The sequence below is a fragment of the Hylobates moloch genome, unplaced genomic scaffold (assembly GCF_009828535.3).
Source record: "Hylobates moloch isolate HMO894 unplaced genomic scaffold, HMol_V3 SCAFFOLD_8, whole genome shotgun sequence".
Taxonomy (NCBI): domain Eukaryota; kingdom Metazoa; phylum Chordata; class Mammalia; order Primates; family Hylobatidae; genus Hylobates; species Hylobates moloch.
This window is the reverse complement of record NW_026652283.1, coordinates 109,054,079-109,077,778: the sequence shown is the minus strand read 5'-3', so window position 1 is coordinate 109,077,778 and position 23,700 is coordinate 109,054,079. Positions and strand designations below refer to the sequence as shown.

Genomic DNA, 23,700 nt, shown 5'->3' with positions numbered 1-23,700 from the left:
AGATGGAGTCTCGCTCTGTCACCCAGGCTGGAGTGCAGTGGCGCGATCTCGGCTCACTGCAAGCTCCAGCTCCCAGGTTCACGCCGTTCTCCTGCCTCAGCCTCCCGAGTAGCTGGGATTACAGGTGCCCGGCTAATTTTTTGTATTTTTAGTAGAGACGGGGTTTCACCGTGTTAGCCAGGATGGTTTCGATCTCCTGACCTCTCGTGATCCGCCCGCCTTGGCCTCTCAAAGTGCTGGGATTACAGGCGTTAGCCACCGTGCCTGGCTGAAAAACTGACTTTTTAATGGTCTGTAGTCTTAGTTTAAGATAGCTACTCTAGTGTTTCCATGAATTTAAAGAATAAGTATGAAGGGAGTAGTAAGAAAAAAACTGAAAAATTAAAAGACTGTGATGGGAGACTAGGGTGTATGAATCAGTGATGTGGCGGATAGAAAAATTTGGGATGATGAAAAGGATTTCGGCTCTGACTGACATAGAATACAGAAAGATAGGGAGATAACAGCCAAGAAAGTCTGAGATATCAGGATTAGAACAGTCCCCCAATAAAATTATAATTTGTTAATCATGAACTGGGAGATTACACAGAGATAAATTGGGAGAGAGAAGTGTTAGGTTGAAAGTATGGAGGGGAAGCTGAGAGTTTCATAGCAATAACTACTGAAAATACTAAGGATTAACTCACCTAGAACACACACCCCCCAAAAAAGGGAATACCAAGGGGAAGGGAGAGGAAATGGCCAAGGATGAGAATAGTGAAGACAGAGAGATATTCTATTTTTGATATTTAAAGAATAGAAGGAAAGCAATCACTATCTTATACAAACTTTATTGCTCTTTAAAAATGAATAACCTACAAAGTTCTAAAATTTAAAGAGGTATATACAACTATAGACATCAAACTTTGTGAACTAAACTAATTCCCTTTCATTGGTTGATCAAAAATATGCAAAACCCCTAAATATTCACACATTTAATCTTTGAGATTTCTGACTAAATAAGGAGCTATCCTGAAAGTACATGACATTTGTAATTTTATTGAGACATCACTCTGAACATACAATTAGAGCTTGGGGTTCACAGTTAGTCACTTATCTCGTCCCTGGGCCTAAAAAAGAATCAATTTCTCTAGTCATTTTCCCATACGTATTTTATCTGAAAAATTAAATACAACAGTGGTATAAGGAATTCGTAAACAACTTAGCATGTACCCTACTGTAAATGTCAAATATTTATTTTACTTGAATACTACACAGAGTTTCAAAAGATCCACAATAATTTATTTTACTCAAATATTGTACTAAAGAGTTTCAAAAGATCCTCTTAGAAAATCATTCACTTTAGTATCCCCTACTTAAGGGAAAAATAGAGATGCCAGAAGCTTATAATTAAAAGATCTTAATTTGAGTAATCATTATTCATTTCTACAATGTTTGTATAAGATACATTTTGGGCTGGGCGCAGTGGCTCAGTAATCAGCAGTTTGGGAATCCGAGGCGGGCAGATCACCTGAGGTTGGGAGTTCGAGACCAACCTGACCAACATGGAGAAACCCTGTCTCTACTAAAAATACAAAATTAGCTGGGCGTAGTGACATATGCCTGTAGTCCCAGCTACTCGGGAGTCTGAGGCAGGAGAATCGCTTGAACCTGGGAGGCGGAGGTTGCGGTGAGCTGAGATTGCGCCATTGCACTCCAGCCTGGCAACAAGAATGAAATTCTGCCTCCAAAAAAAAAAAAAAAAGATATATTTCGACTAAAATTAAGAGGTTTAGGCAGCATAAGAAATCGATATGATGATAATGCTTAAGCTCAGTTATTTATATTCAAAAGAAAAAATAAATTTATTAAAGTTTTAATACAAAGCATCCCATTTGAAGTATAGTTCTGAAGAAATGTTTATGAGCTAGGGTCCTGTCAAGAGAATATTCTATGGCAATGGCTCACTCCGTTTGTGTACTCTTACAGATCCTCTCCTGAAGCAACAGGAAGAGGTGTAGATTGAATTTAAACAATATCCAATAAAACCTTCATTGTATTTGTTTCATACTTTTTTTAGAATGTCTCAAATCCTTTTTCTGCTTGAAAATAGGAGAATTCAAAAAACACAAATCTGTAAAAGGGTCCCCTCTTCTCAGTTTCCTGTAAGAGTAAAAAGAGATCTCAGGCATAATGTAAACATCCCAATATTAACTTACTCTTCCCTACCAAGTTATGGTAAAACACACCAATTTTAAATGTTCTCACTTCAGTTTTTTTAAATCAAATGTTTATATTTCAGAATAAACTCATTCTTGAACAAAGCTCCATAACCTTATTCCCCCAACATGTATCATTAAAAATAAGTTCCCATAAACCAAATACTTACGAAGCGAGGGTGGGCTCCTTATAGTTCACGCTGGCTGTGCACCTACGTTTAGGTAGAGCCACTGCTGGGCTTGCTTTATTCTTTTTTGGAGAAAGAGAACGTCTTCTGATTTTCACAACAGGATACAAGGAGACATTGGTGATATCCTTCAGGGTAAGATGAGGTGACTGGTGAGTTTCAGGTACTGTACCTACAAAACAATTTTTACTGAATATGATTTAAAAAAAAACCCACACAAGAACTAAAATTGTACTCAATTTTATATATCTTAACTGTATACAAAATCCAGCATTTAATAATAGAATTTTTTTTTAGATGGGCTCTCACTGTGTTGCCCAGGCTAAAGTGCGGTGGTGTGATCTCAGCTCACTGCAACCTGCGCCTCCTTGTCTCAAGCAATCCTCCCGCTTCAGTCTTCCCAGTAGCTGGGACTACAGGTATGCACCACCACACCCAGCCAATAATATATATATTTTTTAGCTTTTTCATCATTTTTTCCTCTTCCTTTCAAACCAGACAGTGTTGAAATATTAATTATAACAGGATACTTTACTAAAACTTAAAATTCTTCTAGGATAGCTTGGGCATAATAACTTACTTTAACCATGGAATTTCACTTTAGTCATACCTTGCTATTTGGAATCAAGTCCTCTCTCTTTCAATACCAAGGTTTATTATCAAGTCTCTTCCTATAGTCTTATAAAGCCGCTAAAACTCCTTCTATTAAATAAATGAGAATTCTAAATAACAAGCCTCTGTGTAAACTAGCAGAAAAGCCAGCACGTTAAAAAGTTACTCAGTGTTTCTCCCATCATAAACATCCAAGTTATTATACTTTGGAGCTACACCTATATTGGGAGGCAAATGTCCAACACATAGTAAAGACACTGCAAAACAATCTCCTCAAATAGCTTTAAAAAGCAAACTGTATCCCCCAAAAAGTAAAAACTGTAACTGTGAAATGATTGTATACTAACAGCCATATGCTGCAGTGCTATCTGGGTTTTACAGTCTGTCCTTTTTGTTGCCACATAAATATGCTGTACTGTATTAATTATTCCAACTTTCAGTTTGAGAAATATGTCTTATGGAACAGTATTGGATCAGTTGCTATATTCTGGAAAAATGCTTCTCAAACTTTAGTGTGTATATGAATCCACAGGAGGACTTCTTAATGGCCAGGCACAGTGGCTCACGCCTGTAATCCCAGCACTTAGGGAGGCCGAGGTGGGCGGATCACCTGAGGTTGGGAGTTTGAGGCGAGCCTAACCAACATGGAGAAAGCTTGTCTCTACCAAAAATACAAAATTAGCTGGGCGTGGTGGCACATGCCTGTAATCCCAGCTACTTGGGAGTCTGAGGCAGGAGGATCGCTTGAACCCAGGAGGCGGGGGTTGGGATGAGCTGAGATCGTGCCACTGCACTGTAGCCTGGGCAACAAGAGTGAAACTGTTTTAAAAAAAAAAAAAAAAAGATGCAGATTCTGACTCCAGGGTATGGGGTATGGCCTGAGATTCTGCATTTCTTAGAAGATGTCTAGGGATCAAACTCTGAGTAATACCATCTTAGAGTATATTTTTTTCTTTAAAAAATGTATTTTTTATGGATTCTATGTATTTTTATAGATGCAGGCTCACACACCTGTAATCCCAGCACTTTGTAAGGCCAAGGCAGGAGGACTGCTTCAGCCCAGGAATTTGAGACCACCCTGGCAACACAGTGAGACCTCATCTTTACAAAACGTTAAAAAAAAAAAAAATTAGCCAGGCGTGATGGCGCATGCCTGTAGTCCCAAGTACTGGGGAGGCTGAGGTGGACGAATCACTTGAGCCTGGGAGGTTGAGACTGCAGTGAGCCATGACAGTGCCACTGCCCTCCAGCCTAGGTGATATAGCAAGACCCTGTCTCAATTAAAAAGTGAACAACAACAACAAAAAATCCCAACTTCTGGACATTTTTAAATGTACAAAAAGATGGCAATAACAGTATAATAAACTCTGAGTTACCCAGGTTCAATAATTATCAACACTTTGACAATCTTGTTTGATTTATCTAACATCATTATAGCATTTTTTTTTTTTTTTTTTTTTTTTAGGACTGAGTTTTGTTCTTGTTGCCCAGGCTGGAGCGCAATGGCATGGTCTCGGCTCACTGCAACCTGTTTCCTGGGTACAAGCGATTCTCCTGCCTCAGCCTCCTGAGTAGCTGGGATTACAGGTGCATACCACCACGCCCGGCTCCTTTTTTTGTATTTTTAGTAGAGATGGGGTTTCACCATGTTGGCCAGGCTGGTCTTGGACTCCTGACCTTAGGCGATCCGCTTGCCTCGGCCTCCCAAAGTGCTGGGATTACAGGCGTGAGTCAACCCGCCTGGCCTACAGCATATTTTTTAAAAAGATACTTGCCTGCTGCCACTGACTAACTGGCCGATTTAGAAAGTTGGTTCGGTTTTTAAGGTTTTAATCTCCTTACAAACAAAATAAGCATCATAACACCTATACTTCACAGAATTGTTCTGAGGATCAAATAAAATGATGTGACAATATTTTGAAAATGATACAACTTGACTATAAATGTTAGTTTTACTTGCATTAACTAAAATTGCCAAATGAGAATCTTTGTGGACAGATGTAGGTTGTATTATGAACATTTGAACTATGCCTACTTTTGATCTAATAAAATATTTTCTGAGCCAGTTTTTAGAGATGTCGTACAAAAGAATACTAAGCCTATCAATTGAGGAAATCTTCACTAACTAGAAGATTATTTTAAATCATGGTTCCTGTCAAATTTAATGTAAAACAAGGCCATTAAAATAACAAGTCACTGGATTCGAATTTGATTTCACTTTCAAGGGGATACTTCAGGTAAGTGTATAAAAGCTACTTCAATTCAAACTAACTCTACAAAAAAGTCCCTCTGTCCCCTTGGGAGTCCTCATTTACTGAAAATAAAAATTCTGTCTCCATAAGAAGCAATCTCTGAATTAGGTCAGAGCAATACAACTGTGATTTCCACACCCAGCCCCCAACTGTTTAATCAGACCATAACTTCCACCAAAGAGAGACAGATGGTTAATCTCCAACCTCCACCAGAGAAACAGATGGTAAGTATAGTATATAAGCATCAGGAGTGATCATTTATCACGAGCATTAAAAACACAGGTAAACAAGTAAATCACTTACTAGTAGGAGTTTTTGTTGGCTTAGAACCCTCCGTCTCTTTTTCATCTGTATATTTCAGTGCTCTTTTAGCTAGAGGCCTGGTAACTGGTCTTCTATCTGAATCGCTGGTGGGATTCTGAATGTACTTGCAAGTGGGCAAATAGAGGTCATCGGAATCATCTCCTGAACCACTCAATTCACAGAGGCTCACTTCAGACTCATTGTTTTCTTCTCTATTAGAGTCATTGCTCATTTTTTGTCGGAAAGGAGTAAGATGAACACCCTCTTCCAAATTAAAATTGTAAGCATCATTGGAACTGACAGATTTGTGCATTTTTTTTTTGGAAACAGTTTTTTTATTTTCGCTTTTATTCTCTTTATATTTTGACATACGTTTTGATTTTCTCCTGTTAGCTTTTCTTTTCTCTCCTCTTTTTCTTTCTTGTGTATCTCGTTGCTTACTTTTAGTTTGTTCAGATTTACATTCTAAAATTTCTTCTTTTGTTTTAGTAAACGTTCCTGGCTGAATCAGCTTTGGTGATAAGTTAACTTGGTCCTTGCTCCATTGACAAGCATTGTGTTGTACATTTTCAGGTCTGTGCATGTTTACTAGTGGGTCTAAAAAGCCAAATCTTTCGAATTCAAAAGACTTCCCTGCCAAATGACTGGTTTCAAAATCATTCAAGCTATCAAACTGACATACACTGTTACAATGTTTCTTTAAACTGCTACGGACAGATACAGTTCTAGGTAAGACATTATCAGTGGACTCAGCTTCACCTGAATCAAAATCAACTCCCAGTGTGTCTTGAGGAATAGTAGGTATCTGATCTGAGAATTTAAAAAAAAATGAGAAAAATAGTTTTACTTTGTGGAAATTTGAATTTCAAGAACTTTAGAATTAAAAGTAAAAAACTGAATGACCAAAAAGTCATTCTGTAGTTTTCCTACATTATAAAATCTGTAAATAAAAATCTGGGAACTTAAATATTGCCATCTATTTACTTGTCAATGATCAAGTAATGGCTTATATCTGACATGTGAAATAATCTTGTACAGGTTCAGTATCCCTAATCTGAAAATCTGAAATCCAAAACTTTTTCAGTGCAGTCATGATGCTCCAAGGAAATGCTAACTGGAGGGTTTTGGATTTCAGATTTTCAAATTAGGGATGATGAACTGATATAATGTAAATATTCCAAAATTTAAAAAATAAATCCAAAACACTTCTGGTCCCAAGCATTTTGAATAAGGGACACTCAATCTTTATAATCTTTAAAAACATTATAGGCCAGGCACGGTGGCTCATGCCTGTAATCCCAGCACTTTGGGAGGCCAAGGCGGGCGGATCACAAGGTCAGGAGATCAAGACCATCCTAGCTAACACAGTGAAACCCCGTCTCTACTAAAAAAAAAAAATACAAAAAATTAGCCCCTGGGCGTGGTGGCAGGTGCCTGTAGTCCCAACTACTCGGGAGGCTGAGGCAGGAGAATGGCGTGAACCCAGGAGGCAGAGCTTGTAGTGAGCCGAGATTGCACCACTGCTCTCCAAGCCTGGGCGACAGAGTGAGACTCCGTCAAAAAAAAAAAAAAAAAAAATTATAACAGGCTTTCATGTACTCTTGGTTTAAAGAAAATGAATAGTCTGTATGTATCATTGAGTACAGATTCAGAGAAGTAGAACCGCATATTTCAAAGTGGGACAAACGAGAAAGTGGGAGCTAAGTTGTTCTTTGAAAAATAAATAAGATTTGAATAACTAGAAAGCTTCTGAGGTAAGAAATATAATCTGTATTTTAAGGAAAAGTGGGGCTATGTCTGGTTTTGCTTATTCAAATACTATCCCTTCTTTGACGCTTAGTTCAAATGGAGGAGATTGACATTTGAGAAGAAAGGGATGGCTCTGGAGTTCAACTTTGATTTTAAATACTAGCTGTTAACATCTAGACTTCATGTGACATATTTTACCTTCTTGAGTTCCTATAAAACGGGACTAACTGTACTTATATTCCTAGGTTGTTGTGAGGGTTAGGTGAGATTATGCACATAAAATGCCTAACATAGGCTTGACACGTAGTAGCAATCAGTAAATGGCTGCCATAGTTATAGCCAAATGACACGTAGTAGCAATCAGTAAATTGCTGCCATAGTTATAGCCAAAGTTTCAGATTACAGATTTGACACAATAAATGTATTTTAACACTCTATTACTCTGTGTAAAATAAACAGATTTGCTTTGAGCAGAATACCAGATGAACAAATTTAAAAAGTTAAAAAAAACAGAATTAGATAAATTTAATTGTATTATTTGTTTTCAAAGACCTTATCTTGCCCTTAATAATATTTTTAGATTTTCACTTGAATTACCTTCTATTTGAAATGATTCTCCTTTTCCTGGAAGTTCACTTTCTTCAAGAGGAATTTGCCTTAGAAAATACCAATGAAAAACAGAAATTTAACAATTATGTAATAAAAACAAATTCAGTATTTTCCTAAATTATAATTTTTCTTTCCTTTAGTATCATTTCATAATTCGATTTCAAATCAATACATCTATTCTGTATCAAAGGAAACCAAAGGACACTTACGCTGATTACAGGGAGATTGATTTGTTATGACTGACATTCAATTCCCACTTGAAGAACCAACCTATCAAGTTGGATAGTTCCACCTGAAAACACATTATATAACTCAATTTCATTTAACTAAGGAAACAGCCCATGAGAATTAATTTGTAAAATGTTTTTTTAAAAATGTAGTTTGATCACTCAACTCTTTAGGAGCCTGCTTTATCATTAGCAGAGCTGTGATTTGTTGGTAATATATGCTTTTATGGTGCTTAACTATTGAACTCTTCTGAAGTTAACACTGTTCATTTTCTTTAAAAATGTTGTTCTTTGGTTCATGAAACATGAAGTGTTCTTTATACTCTAACACTATTACTGGCACTTTCATTCTAATTGTAATTTTATTCTTTATTCTCTGTAGAGAATTTTCCACTCTAGACATTAAACAGATTTAGGTAATGGCTGTGGTAACTAATAACTACTTTAGAAATCTTCTACAAACTCGATTACCTTATCTTACCTTTCGCCCACAACATAAGTTTATCAGATCTTAAAGTACAACAGTTTAAAAACTACTAATGATTAAAAGTAATCTATGGCAATAGAAATCATCTTAGTGGTTACTTCTGTGGAGAAGGGGATGGATTTGAAAGGCATAGGAAAGAACTGTCTATGGCAGTAGTTCTCATCCAAGGGCAATTATGCTCTCCAGGGAACATGCGGCAATATCTGAAGTCATTTTTTGTTCTCCTGAGGGATGTTACTGGGATTCATTGGGTGGAGGTTATGGATGCTACTAAACATCCCATCATGCACAGACAGCCCTCTACAACAAAGAATTACCTGGCCCACAATGTTAATAGTGAAAACACTATGTCTTCATTGAAATTTTAGTTCCACAATACATACATTAGTCAAACTCATCAAACTGTGTAACTGTGATCTGTGCATTTTACTGTTTATAATTAAATCTTAATAATTCATAAACAAAGTACATTTGATCCAAGAGAAGGGGAGGAGGGTATATGGGATCTAGAAAAATGAACTGGATCAGCGAGACAATGGGGCAACTGTGTTAAATATGATATTTTATTTATTTATTTATTTTCTCAACCAGACTATTCATAGGGCTGGCAAAACACCTCATTTCAATAGCTAATGCGTCTTAGAATAAAAACATGGTATACAGAAAAGTATGACTGAAGGAAAGTATGAAGTAGAATTAAAAATTCTGGTAAGGCTTCTTTTTCCTAGGCATCAAAAAAGGAGTGAAATATAAGAAAAAGAAGGGTTTAGCTTGGCTATATGTAACAGAATTTCAACACATCAAATTCTCTTAAATATATTCTCAGCAGAGAAAGCACCAGACTACAAATATAAGAGTTGACATGATGCACATTTCCTTTCATAAATGAATCACAGAATTAAACCCTTCTTAGTATTAATAATCATAATAAAGAATTTGATACTAACGGTAAATCCTTCACAAATAAATTTCTGGAGCTGTCATCACTATTGGGGTCCATTCCAGAGGAAGATATTTCCTGGTTCTGTTAATGTATTAAAACAAAACACTGTTATAACTGAAGTAGTCGTAAGAAAGCATTAATTTATTCAACAATATGCACTTGTTGACAGTCTATCATGGTGCCATGCCATGGTTCTAGGAACTGAGACTATAACAGCTCAAAAGCAGAGTAAGTCTTATCCTTTTAAAGCTTACATTCTAGTTCAGGGAAGTAAAATTTTAAAAAGAGAAGATATATGTACAAAATTTCAGATTGCGATAAATGTCATGAAGGAAATACCCAGGGTGAGGTGATAGAGAGTAACTCAGATTGGATTGCTCTTTTAAATACAGTCAATCTGATATAAATCAGAAGACTGCAAAGGAGCCAGCCACTGAAAGAGCAGGAGGAAAAGAAGGCAGTGGAAACAGCAAATACACATAAGAAAAATCTTGCTGTGTTTAGGAAAGAAAGGCTGTTGTGGCTGGAACACAGACACTGAGAACAGCAGATGTAAATGCAAAGGCCAGATAATGTAGGGCCTTGAGAGCCATGAGTTTAGATTTTAGTCTAAGTATGATGGGAAGGTAATTAATATTAAGAAAGGAAGTAAACTGATTTAAATTTTTGAAAGATCAGTCTGAACTGAAAGAGGCCGGGGGTAGAAAGAGCTGAGAGGTCATCATTGCATATCTAGCAAGATATGATATCAGCTAAGATGAGTCATGACTATGGAGGTGAAGCCCAGTGGAAGAAGGCCTTGAGACGACAGGTCAACCTCAAGGACTGAAAAGGGATGGAGATGGGAACAATGAGGGAGAGGAAAGCCTCTTGTGGTTTTGGTCTAAGCAAATGTGTAGGCTACTTTACTGAGATGAGTAAGACTTACAAAGGAAGGTAGGAAGTATACAGTATCTTTGGTGGGGCAAGGGGAAGTTGTGCTTTATATAAGGTATGTTTGAGATCCCTTATAAATCTTTAAGTGGAGATAGCAAATGGTGGCTGTGGGTATATGTATGTATGTGTTTGTTTTTAGATTTTGTACTATAAACTGGGAAGGCATCAGCAGACAGTACATAAAGCTATTAGAGGGTATAAGATGAGCCTACAACTGGCATTCATTCATTTTTTTGAAATAAAGTCTTGCTTTGTCACCCAAGCTGAAGTGTAGTGGTGCTATCATAGCTCACTGCAGCCTTGAACTCCTGGGCACAAGCAATCCTCCTATCTCAGCCTCCCAAGTAGCTGGGACTACAGGTGCATGCCACCACAACTGGCTAATTTTTATTTTTTATTTTGTAGAGATGGGAGTCTTACTGTGTTGCCCAGGCTGGTCTTGAACTCCGGGGCTCAAGCGATCCTCTCACCTCAGCCTCCCAAAATGCTCAGATTACAGCCATGAGTCAATGTGCCTGGCCAATAATTGACATTTAAAGGTAGAATGAGGAGGAAATCAGCAAAAGAGACTGACATGGAACAGTCAGAAAGGTAGAATGAAAACCAGGGGGGCACGATATAATGAAAACTAAGAGATCAAAGTATGTCAAGTAAAGAGTGGTCCCTGTTTTGCATATTATTACTGCAAGGTCAAGAAGAAAGAGAAGTGACCACTGAATTTGGTAACATGGAGGTTTTGGTGACCTTGACGTGCAGTGACAACAGAATGGTAAGGATAAAATCTAGATTCAGAGTGGCTGCAGGCCAGGCATGGTACCTCATGCCTATAATCCTAGCATTTAGAGAGGCCGAGGCAGCGGTATCACTTGAACCCAGGAGGTCAAGACCAACCTGGGCAACATAGTGAGGCGGTCTCTACAAAAAATTTTTTAAAAATTAGCTGGGCGTGGTGGTGTTCCACGTATTCAGGAGACTCAGGTGGGAGGATCACTTGAGCCTGGGAGGTCAAGGCTGCAGTAAGCCATGATATGCCACTGCACTTCAGTCTAGGCAACAGAGCGAGACCCTGTCTCAAAGGAAAAAAAAGAGTCGTCTCAAATGTGAATGGAAGCTGAGGAAGTGAAGAATATACTGTTTTCTTTTAAAAAGTTCTGCTGTGAAGGGAAGCAAAGAAATGAGGAGATAAAGAAATATGAGACCAGGAGAGGTTTCATTACTTTTTCTCTAAGGTTGAGAGATACGAAAGCACATCTTTATGATGACTGAAATGATCCAGTGGAGAGGGGAATATATAGAAGAGAGAACAATCTCCCAGGGATAAAGTTGTAGAGGAGGTGAGAAAATCTGATGCATGGGCTGGGGAGCGGCTGGGGGCGGTGCTTGCCTTTAGTAGGAACAGGGGCCATTCTGCCACTGTAACAAGAGGGAAGATGAAGAACCTAAGTATAGAGGGGGATTTGTAGATCTCTGTTACGAAGATGACAATTCTCACTCAATTCCTAAGAAGCCAATTCTAATTTAATTATCTTTTGAAATTTGATGAACATGTTGACATTATAATAAATAAGCTAAAAATGTTCATTAAAAACAAAACAACTAGAAATTTAATCCTGTTAAAAGCTTTAGGCCAGGTGTGGTGGCTCCTGCCTGTAATCCCAGCACATTGGGAGGCCAAGGCCAGAGGATTGCTTGAGACCAGGAGCTCAAGACCAGCTTGGGCAACATGGCAAGATCCTGTCTCTACCAAAAAAAAAAAAAAATTAGCTAGGTGTGGCAGTGCACGCCTATAGTCCCAACTATTCAGGAGGCTGAGATGGGAAGATCGCTTGAGGCTGGGAGGTGAAGGCTGAGTGTGCTTGAGCCTGGGAGGTGAAGGCTGCAGAGAGCTGTGATCACACCACTGCACCCCAGGCTGGGCAAGAGCAAGACTCTGTCCCCCCCAACCTACCCCAGTCAAAGATGAAAACTTTAAATTTAACATGAATATAGCTAATGTTCTGAAACTAATATTAATGCAGGTAAATAAAAAAGAACATTTAACTATATACTAATATAACTTAAAAACAAGTCATTGAAAAATCTACTATAAAATTAGGGAACAAAAGACTGTTAAAAATTACCTAAACATTAACTATTGCTAGGGCTAGGCAAGAAAACATTCTTGTAAAATTCTTACATTTTAAGCTTCTCCACCACTGCTAAATTGACTTGATAAGCACTGAAGCATGGGTGTACAATGAGGTTGAGAATGAGTGACACAGGCAATTAGTACATAGCAGAAAATACAAACGTTGACCTTCTAAATGCTAAGAATATATTTGTGTAGCAACTAATAATGTTTTTAATAAATACTCAAAAACTATTGAGCTGCAGTAGTAGAATTTTTTCCCAACTGCTTTTGTAATTATCTCATTGAGTATTCGCTTCCTACTATTTCTGTTTTTCAGCAAAAACTTTGTAAAGGGAGGAGGAAGATTCAAATGCCTTTAGAGGAACTGTTTCCCCCTACTAGTTGACTGAAGAAGGAAAATACAAAATTAGAAAAGATTACATTCTGGAAAAGAAAAAGAAAAAGTAATCTACCACGCCTGGCACAGCGGCTCACGCCTGTAATCCCAGCACTTGGGGAGGCTGAGGTGGGTGAGTCACTTGAGGCCAGGAGTTCGAGACACCTGACTAATATGGCGAAACCCTGTCTCTACTAAAAATATAAAAATTAGCCAGGTGTGGTGGCGCATGCCTGTAATCCCAGCTACTCGGGAGGCTGAGGTACGAGAATTGCTTGAACCCAGGAGGCAGGGGCTCCAGTGAGCTGAGATTGCACCACTGTACTCCAGCCTGGGCGACAGAGCAAGACTCTGTCTCAAGAAAAAAAAATAAAAAAAAATATAAAGTTCCCATGAAGGTAATGAAAACATATCTAATCTTTATAGAGGCAGTTCTCAAATATACCATATATGTACTTATTGTCTATGTGTGTATATACGTATATATTAACACGTGTCTTAATCACATGGATAAAAAAATAAGGAATCAATAGGGAAGCAAGAACTCTTTCACTGACTTCTGTGAATGGAGAAGTGACGTTAATTCCATTCTCAAGTACCCACCCACCTCCTCCCACCCCCCCATATCCCTCCCCTAATCATAATGTTCTCGCTTTCTTATCTGACCTTCCGGCCTAAGTGCCAACTCAATTGTTCTCACTGGCATAGCGAAGCAATGGCCACTGGGAAGAAATTCAACGTCCTGTACACCTGACACCACTGCTTTTTTTTTCTCTGCCCCATTTCCCTGGCAGTGGCTACTGGAAAAAGGGAAAAATAAACTAGCTCATCATTACTTTTCTTAAGTAATGATACACATTACTGTGTAGACAGTGAAACACAATGGTACAGTGAGACACAAAGAATATCCTAAAGCAAACTTTCTCCATATCTGTTATATTTTGGCTAGCAGGACCATATTTGAACACCTTCTTTACAATCTTAGACACAAAAAGAATCACATTAAAAATTTGAGGCCGGGCGCAGTGGCTCACGCCTGTAATCCCAGTACTTTGGGAGGCCGAGATGGGTGGATCACGAGGTCAGGAGATCGAGACCATCCTGGCTAACACGGTGAAACCCCGTCTCTACTAAAAATACAAAAAAAAATTAGCTGGCTGTGGTGGCGGGCGCCTGTTGTCCCAGCTACTCGGGAGGCTGAGGCAGGAGAATGGCGTGAACCCAGGAGGTGGAGCTTGCAGTGAGCCGAGATCGCGCCACTGCACCCTAGCCTGGGCGACTGAGCAAGACTCCATCTCAAAAAAAAAAAAAAAAATATTTGAGCAGCAAATGTTTATGATCTTACTTGTCTGGGAGTTAATAGTCTTCTCTACTTAGCCAACAAGTAGGTAAAAACGATTCTCCAAAAAGCACTTAAATACTCCCTATGTCCTAAATAAAGATCGTTCTTACAAAACCCCACTGGATATAGCAAAACGACATAGCAAAACAAAAAGCTAAGGTAAAAGCTAAGATAGCATTGATTGAAACTTTTGGATGAGTCCACTACAACTACCATTTTTGTATCTTTAGCTTAGTTGCACTATCTTCGACTCACTTAGTTGAACATTCAAACGGACCAGCAATGCAAAAGGCTTAACTATTTCTTCTGCATCCTGTTTTGCTACGTGCTTTAAGAACGAAACAGGCAGGAACAGGCCTCAATCACCTATATGCTTGAAGCTTTCTTAAATGGCCAAATGCAATCGCTGTGCTGGAGCACTAAAGGATGTTTTAAACAATTCATGCATAATTGAGTTATCAGTAATTCATTTAAATAACATAATTGATCTAAACTACTTATTCATGGCTTAACTAAACTAAGAAATTTGGCCTTAGTAATGAAAATACCTGAGCAGTTTCTTCTGTTTGTTGTGATGTAAGTTTTCCTTTCAATGCATATAGCTGACATGTGAGATAGTAACATTCTTTTCTCAGCTGTAGGATGATATCTTGGGCTTCTCTCACTTTGGATTTCTCATTTTCCAAAGCTAAAACTAACATTTTGTTGTTGTCTTGGTAATTTTTCAGCAGTGTAGAAGTGTTGGCTAAAAGAGGATAAAAAAAATTTATCAGTTATTAAATCTAAACTTAAAAGTGATATAAAAGGACAACATACAAATCTCTTACTGATTATTTGGCATGGTGCAGCTATAAAAGACCTGCGTTTGCCAATCTCTGCCAAGTTTTTATTCCTTTTCTCTTTCATACGCTTCTTTATGTCTTCAAGACTATCTTGAAAGGACTTTTTCAGGCATCTTTCCTTGGCCATCTTTTGCCTAAACAATAAAAAATAATTTTTCTCAGAGAGCATATTGTCAAATATAAAACTTAAAAAACATAGGCTGTTCATAAAGAATGCATTAAATAGACTAAACTGTAGAATTAGCTCAAAGTAGATAGTTAACTAACTTGATAATATAAATTTTCCCCTTTGAAAATCTCATTCATATTTTTGACATTCCCTCTTCCTCCTCAGGCACTTTATAGAAAAGGTTTATTGAATATAGATTTCCAACCCAAAGATTCCACAGTATGCCACTTATTCATTCCTTAACAAACACTCACTGTGGGGTATATGCCAGACACTATCGAAAATGCTTATTATTGTATTTTGATGCCATTATTATTTATGCTTTTTATAGAAAATGTTTAGGACCAACTTTTACTGCTTAAGCTTACAGCATTAGGTCTGAGGCAATTATATATCTGGGTTTTGTTTTCCAGCTCTTCTCTAATGATTAATTCATCAGATTAGGTCATTCAACTATTTTTCCATACTCTTTTAACCCAGTTATCACTTATGATATGCACACACTCTCGAGAAAGTCAAGGTGATCCTTAGAGGTTTAAACTATGTAGCACTACATACAATTTTAATAGGCCATTGGAACAATTACAGAACTAGAGCAGGAACTTGGGCAGAGGAACACTCTAGTATTCTCAAAGTGTGGCTAAAAGGGCTAACTCCCAGTAAATTATGAACATATCAAATCAGACATTAAATATTGTTGTACATACAGTTAAACGTTGAGTATTGAATACATAAGTATACTTCATCTTTCAATGTTGCAAATCAGGTAGGCTTTAGCATGCTACTAAACATGTCAAACCACTTTTCACAAACATCTTTTACTCTAGATTGCACTTTGCAGATCTTAAAATTGCAAAAAAAAAAAAAAAAGGCTTGTTTCCAATAACAATCTATGCATACAATTTTCACTACAAAGGATATCTTCATCTCCTCTACGATAGTCAAATATTTTCCTAAACCTTACACTTTCTTATTTCCTCCAGGCCTTATTTTCCTCTATGCAGTGTCTGGAATCTTAAATATAGGTATTGTAGATACCACTTAAGAAGTTTCTTTCTACCAAGGTATATACAATAGATACTGGGAGGTTCGTAGCAGAGATAGGGTAGCTATTTTTAAAAGCACGAACGGTAAAGGGGTTGTTTTACACAATTAAGTTAGAATTGGAGATGTTTGAGAGTCATAAAGATTAAGTAACGGATCCAGTTTAGTTAAGGTATTTTAAAGGCAAAGCCTTACCTAAAAAGCTTTCGTTATTACTTTTAATCAAGTTAAAAATCACAAAAGAAACTTGCCATATCAAAAGTTTTATATCCTGTCTAAATAAGGCGATGGTATTAGCAGGGGGTGTGGTAGACAGAAGGGATGAAAGCAAAGACAGACCACAGCGCGAGATGACGGTCTCGATCTGTACAGTACTCTTGTAAGCGCTCTGGATTCAAAAGAACCTAGCATATTTGATCTCTATCCATAATTCTCCAATTAGTCCTGCTGCGAAGACAGCCACGTAGGATACTAGTCAGTGCCGGCCTCTCCAGGTAAGTGAGGAAGAGAATGGCCTGGACAAGGAGGACGTCAACGGTATCACGCTGCACAAAGAACTGCTGTCAATTTTCTTGTGTCCTTACGTTAAGCCAGGCTTTTAGCTGTTGTAAAAAGCTTCATTTGCACATCACTTAATCTACACAATTTTGCAAAGTAGGAAATTAGGGTCTCCATTTATTTAAGAGGAAGCCGGAACATCTAAAAACGCAGATCGAGTGGCTGAACGGCGAAAAGCGCGCGGTGAGTGGGACTCCACAGCCCGAGCTTTCGGCCACCGAATTTAGAATGATACTGAAAACCGAAGGGAAGTCAAACAGGGATCACTACCCCCTTGTTTCGCACCTTAAAACCTACTTCTTACTCTTTCCGGGACTCCAGGAAGGCCGAGGGGAGGTGGGGTTGGCGGAAGTGGACGCGGCGACCCTCCTGCCGCAGGCGCGTCCAGAACGATACCTTGGCCACTACTTCTGCAACAGCTATCTTCCTCCTCCTCACATTTCAAGGCTCTCGAAGCTCTCCCGCCACGCGCGAGCCCCGCCTTCTGGCCCCTCCAGGATCGTACCACCGTCCCCCGTAGCCTGGAACTACCGCCGCCACATTCGAAATTTTCCGCCTCGCTCCTCCATTGGTTGGCTGGGAGGCGGTCACGTGGCGCGGGATGCACCCAACACCACCGTCGCAGGCAGAGTCCCGCCCCGCCAGGCGACGTCACGTGACTCACACTCGCTCTTGTCCACATCCGGGCATCCACCCGGCCCTGGGGCGGAGCCTGCGGTAGGGTCGCGGCGACCCGCCGGGACTTTCTACTCAGAGTCGCGGGGATTTTACTGGTGGAGTCACTCCGAAACCTTTAAGGCCGGGTGTGATAGGTAGTTCAAAGCTTCCTGTTTCTTCAGTGTGACAACTTCAAATGTCCCGGGTTGTGCTCAAAGCCTCTCTCTTGTGAGAAGGATCTCTTTGGTTGCCTGTTAAAGCGGTCAGCCAGCTTGCAACACGGAAGCAGCTTTTAGAAGAAATAAAACCAAAATAAGGAGCAAATTCTGGATTAAAAAGGTATTAGGGAAACTGCAGATACCTGAAAATTGGAGCTCCATGTTTCTCTTTGCCGGCTACCTCTGGCTCTTTAACTCTTCTCGAGAAATGGCACCAACATCCATCCAGTTACCGACTAGAAGCCTGAGAAATCGTCCTTAATGATTATTTATCCTCTCTTAACCTTTGCCCGTCCAGTCGGTCACACGATCTTCTCAACTCTACTTTCCAAGTTTCTCTCATGCCCACCTTTTCTCTCCCAATCCAGCTTCCAGCCTAATCTCATTCCCTAAATTGCACTAGTACCCGCTGACCGCAGACTCCACTCCCTATATTCTTCATAGAGTAATATTTTTACAAGACAAGTATCAAATAGGAAACTTTACAATGGCTCCCTATTGCATTTAAGGTGAAGTTCAAACTCCTTTAAGATATTTTGTCCTTAAAAAGCCCCATGATTCCTGGTTCCATTACTTGTACATTTTCTTTAATTTTCTTAAAATTCTTGCCACTTTCGCCAGTGCTGTTCTGTCAAGAACATTCTTTCCCTTGGCCTGACTTACTCCTATGTATACTGAAGTTTCACTGTACAGATGAATTCTTCCAGAAAGACTTATCTGCCCCTAAAGCCCCTGAGTATCTGCTTTACACTTTCTTAGTGCCCTGCATTTTCCCCTTGGTATTCCTTGTGACACTGACTTGTCGTTCATTGCCTGTTTCTTGAAGTTGAATAAGGGCAGGAACTACATCTGCTTTGTTCATAGCTAAATTGTCAGCATCTCGTTGCAATTTGAAGTAAGTAGTAAATATTCACTGGGACAATAAAGGAACAAATAAATGAAAACGAAACAAATGCTTTCAATCTAGGCATTCCTTATGAAGGTGTGTTGTTGTTGTTTTTTAAAGGTAGCTAACACATGCTTGCTCTAGTCTAGGGACCCATCCTGGCTTGAGTGGAAGAGGCTGAAACACCCTTCTCCAGCCAACAACTCCCTCCTTTTCCAAGTTAACCAGACCAACTCCACTAACCCTCAGTTTACTGCCACTGGGCAATGTGGCTTATATGTGCAGAAGCATCAAGAAGGAATGGGCAGAGAGGTTTTTTTGTTGTTTGAGGTCAGAAAAGTATGAAGTGGAACGTGAGAGCAGAGAGTAGGGCCAGCTTCATGAGCAGGCAGCTAGTGCTTAGAAGGGCTGTACATTTGGTTTAATGCTCTGCTGTTGCCGTCTTGAAATGTTTAGTAGTTTATATTTGAACTTATGTTTTGTAAGTGATGTCGGATGAGACAATGGAGCAATCTTGTGAGCAGACGTGATTCATGCAATGTGTGTGCCTGTCACTGTTTCTTTTTTTTTTTTTTTTTTTTTTGAGACGGAGACTTTCTCTGTCCCCCAGGCTGGAGTGCAGTGGCGCGATCTCGGCTCACCGCAACCTCCACCTCCTGGGTTCACGCCATTCTCCTGCCTCAGCCTCCCGAGTAGCTGGGAATACAGGCGCCCGCCAACACGCCCGGCTAATTTTTTGTGTTTTTAGTAGAGACGGGGTTTCACCGTGTTAGCCAGGATGGTCTCGATCTCCTGACCTCGTGATCCGCCCGCCTCAGCCTCCCAAAGTGCTGGGATTACAGGCTTGAGCCACCGCGCCCGGCTTCTGTCACTGTTTCTTGCCCCATGTCATACAATATTCAGGATGCCCACTGAATGGCCTCCATGAACCACTTATTTTGTAGTTAGGGACCTAAGTACAAAGTGCTCAAAAGGGCTCACCCTTGCCCTCTTGAAATTATTATTGTTTTCTTTGAGACGGGGTTTTGCTGTGTCTCCCAGTTTGGAGTGCAGTGACATGATCTCAGCTCACTGCAACCTCTGCCTCCCAGGTTCAAGCAGTTCTCCTGCCTCAGCCTCCCAAGTAGCTGGGATTACAGGGATCCACCGCTACACCCCCTAATTTTTGTATTTTTTTTTGTAGAGACAGAGTTTTGCCATGTTGCCTAGGCTGGTCTCAAACTCCTGAGCTCAAGTGATCTGCCTGCCTCAGCCTTCCAAACTGGGATTACAGGCTAAGCCACCATGCCCAACCACCTTACTATATTTTCTAACCACTTACACTAAAAGTGATGGCATAAAAGGAAAAGGAAAGATAAGGCATTCCACAATTCCTTTTCTTTTCAGTCTTTCTCTACTTATCGGTAAGCTGAAGGTTTTTGTCTTCATTTTGAACGAGGAGCGTCATATTTTCATTTCACATTGACCCACACAGATTATATAGCTGGCCCTGACCAAAGGCTTGGAGGTTCTGACTTTTTGAGGGGTGTCTTCCCCGTTCCCAATTTAAAAATGGGTCAGACTTCAAATCAGGTGTTTATTATAGAGCCCTAAAGAATGGCTGAATTTAGGGGCAGTGAGGGAAAATACCACCAGAGTCCTAGCATGAATAACTTTCGTACATCAAAATGTTCTACTGCTGCTGATTTTAGGGAACTGAATTACTGTTGGAATCAACAGTTCTTTTAAAATATTGTGGAAACTACACTTGTTCCCAGGGAGAGTGCACATATTCCTTTTTGAACAAAAATATGCATATTTCAAAGAGTACTAAATGGTGGACTGGAGTTTGAACCCAGCAAGCCTGGCTCCAAAGTCCATGCTATTAACAGCTAGACTATGTTCTGCAACTTCTCCCTTTTGTTATAATACAGTTGTACCCAGCCTAATTCAGAGATAATCCATGATTTAATTATGTCAGCAAAGTATAGTGTAGGAACACGTCATCTAGCTGACAAACTGAGAAGAACCTATGAAAGGGTAACCAATTAGTCAAAATTCTTTAATTTAATAGATGTTTAGAATAGTTATGGTATAATTCAAATCATTTCAACTTCTTAAAAAGCTTGCTCTCAAATGATAGTGAATATTTGTAGCTGCATTACTTTCAAGGTTTTTCAAAATGTGAATGAATGTTATTTCTACTTTCATTAGTTTTAACTTTATGATGTATTTAAAATATAATGAGCACTCACATTCTCCCCTGCAGGTTCCTAAAATCCCAATGAAACTGCTTGTTACTAATCTTTAACTGCCTTGTTCCTAACATTTGTTACTATGTGCAGATTTTATGATTTTTACTTATAGAGCTGACGTCCTGCACAGACTTGATATCTTCTTCTGATTTCTCCTTGGTGGTGGTGGTTGTTTTCTGACAGGGTTTGTCACTCTGCTGCCCAGGCTGGAGGGTAGTGGCGCGATCATGGCTCGCTGCAGCCTCAACTTCCCAGGCTCAAGTGATCCTGCCACCTCAGCGTCCTGAGTAGCTGGGACCATAGGCATGCATTGCTATGTCCAGCTAATTAAAAAAAAAAAAAAATCTGTGGAGACGGGGTCTTGCTATGTTGCCTGGGCTTGTCTTGAACTCTCGGGCTCAAACCACTCTCCTGCCTTGGCGTCCCAAAGTGCTGGGATTACAGGCATGATCCACCATGCTCGGACTTCTCCTTAGTTTTTATTATTATTATTATTTTTTATTTTATTATTTCTTTCTGGTTCATGTTCTCTTGGGATTTCCTTATTTTTAAAGAAAAAAATTAAACTCCTCTCTGTTTATTTGACGATCAAAAATATATTAATGTGTCTCCTCTCTGGAATTAATATTTTTAAAAATTTTTTTGAGAAAGTTTAATACAATAATTATCATGGAGTGTGGTGTGGATTAACTTGAATAGCAATACAAAAATTAGTAATTTGGTGACCAAAATTGTCAAAACTGAAATGCAGCAAAGCATCAAAATGTTTTGTGACTGTATTTTTTTGACATCTGCTTTTATTAGTTTAGTACTTTCTTCAGCTCAATAGTAACAGGCTTTGGAGAGTTTGTGCCTGCATAAAGTGGGCAGAAGACTACAAGGAACAGATAGCACTTTATGCTGTTTTTATGTTTCATTTGTGTTTTTCAGAAATATGCATATGTATTGCTTTCATAAGGCTATTTATTGTATAGTGGAATTCATGTCTTATAGTTTTTTTTTTTTAGTGGTTCCCATTTCTCTTAGCATAGCAAGACATATGAACGTTTAGTTGAATTATAACGGCCAACACTGAATGAGGGCATACTTTCTGCCAGGAAAATACTAGTGCTTTATATGAATTAACTCATTTTATCCTCGTGATAAAGCTTATAAACCTATTTTTCAGATGAAGAAATTGAGGCATAATGTGGTGAATCTAGTAAGCATGAAGCCAGGTACAAGCTTTGCTGTCAATCTGACTCCAGGGCTTGTGTCCTTAATCATGATGATATATACTTTAAATACATTTAAATTTATTGACGTTGCTTTGACATTTGTCAAATCATTCAAATGTCAAAAGGCCTACCACGTACAGATGTGAGGACGTCTTTGTGAATGGCTAATGTGAGTGTAAGTCCAAGAGGAAAAGGGATACATACACACATGTCAGAGTTATGTGATTTTTGTTAAGGCTTTATGCTAGAAACACAAATTATTGATGCTATGTTATTTTGTTGCTAATTTTGGTTTTGTATCATGCGCTGATATCATGAACCAGTAAACACTTATGGATCATTAAAAGGGATATAAGCATTAAAGGAATAATAAGAATAGTCAAGTACGATCAAAATCAGTGTTTGTTTAGTTCCATCTCAAGCAGCCTGGTAAGAATAAGGCAGAGAGAAATTTAACTCATACGGAGAGAAGGCAATGTGAAGATGAAGATAGAAATTATAGTCATGAGGCCACAAGCAAGGCACAGAGAGGGTGATATGAAGACTAGCAGAGGGAAAGATGTCACAAACCTAGGAATGCCGACAGCTGCCAGAAACTGGAAGAGGCAAGGAATGGATTTCGTTCTGGAGCCTCCAGAGGGAGTACCACCTGCTGACACCTTGGCTTTGGACGTCTGGCCTTTAGAACTGTGAAAGAATAAATTTCTTTCGTTTTAAGTCACCCCACTTGCGGTAATTTGTAGTAGCAGTCCTAGGAAACTAACATACCACCTATCCAACAAAGGACTAGTCTTTATAATAAGTATATAAATATCCAAATTCAACAGTGAAAAAGCAAAGAATCCAATTAGAAAATGTGCAAGGCTGGGCACAGTGGCTCACGCCTGTAATCGCAGCACTTTGGGAGGCCGAGTTGGGCGGATCACGAAGTCAGGAGATCGAGACCATCCTGGCCAACATGGTGAAACCCCATCTACTAAATATACAAAAATTGGCTGGGTGTGGTACAGTGTGTGCCTGTAATTCCAGCTACTAGGGAGGCTGAGTCATGAGAATTGCTTGAACCCAGGAGGCAGAGGTTGCAGTGAGCCGAGATCACGCCACTGCATTCCAGCCTGGCAACAGAGCAAGACTCCGTCTCAAAAAAAAAAAAAAAAAAGGAAATGTGGAAAAGACATGCACAGATATTTTACTAAAGAGGATAACCCAATGTGAGATAAGCCTGTGAAAAAAATGTTTGACATGGTTAGTCGTCAGGGAAATGAAAATTAAACCACAATGAGATAGCACTACACATCTATCAGAATAGCTAAAATAAAAAAATAATGGCAATACCAAATGCTGGTGAGGATACTGGATCACTCAGACATTGCTGGTGGGAATATAAAATGATACAGTAACTGAAAAACAATTGACAGTTTCTTAACAAACTAAATATTTGATTACCATATAACCCAGCAATTGCACTCTTGGGGATTTTTTCCCTTAGAGAAACAAAAACTTACGTTTGCACAAAAACTTG

General features: G+C 39.1%; 1 protein-coding gene and 1 long non-coding RNA gene across 7 annotated transcripts in view; one reads left to right on the top strand and one right to left on the bottom strand.

The window, feature by feature from the left end:
• Positions 1-814: 814 nt before the first annotated feature.
• On the bottom strand, positions 815-17,581 carry SGO1 (shugoshin 1). 6 transcript variants are annotated; one of them, XM_032162311.2, is made up of 8 exons: positions 17,252-17,578; positions 15,181-15,329; positions 14,902-15,098; positions 9,573-9,649; positions 7,900-7,958; positions 5,554-6,363; positions 2,369-2,558; positions 815-2,142 (listed from the first exon to the last, which is right to left on the bottom strand). In XM_032162311.2, the coding sequence occupies exons 2-8, from the start codon at positions 15,320-15,322 to the stop codon at positions 2,031-2,033; spliced, it is 1,587 nt and encodes a 528-aa protein (XP_032018202.1). In that variant the 5' UTR covers positions 15,323-15,329; positions 17,252-17,578; the 3' UTR covers positions 815-2,030. The 6 variants fall into 6 exon arrangements, with proteins under 6 accessions (XP_032018202.1, XP_032018204.1, XP_032018205.1 ...); XM_032162313.2 differs by having other exon boundaries at positions 17,264-17,578; XM_032162314.2 differs by having other exon boundaries at positions 17,271-17,578.
• Positions 17,582-17,731: 150 nt separating this feature from the next.
• Positions 17,732-23,700, top strand: part of LOC131384134 (uncharacterized) — an 82,545-nt gene continuing 76,576 nt past the window's right edge. Inside the window, exon 1 of the long non-coding RNA XR_009214693.1 lies at positions 17,732-17,962. This is a non-coding gene — a long non-coding RNA (uncharacterized LOC131384134). The remainder of the gene's footprint in view (positions 17,963-23,700) is intronic.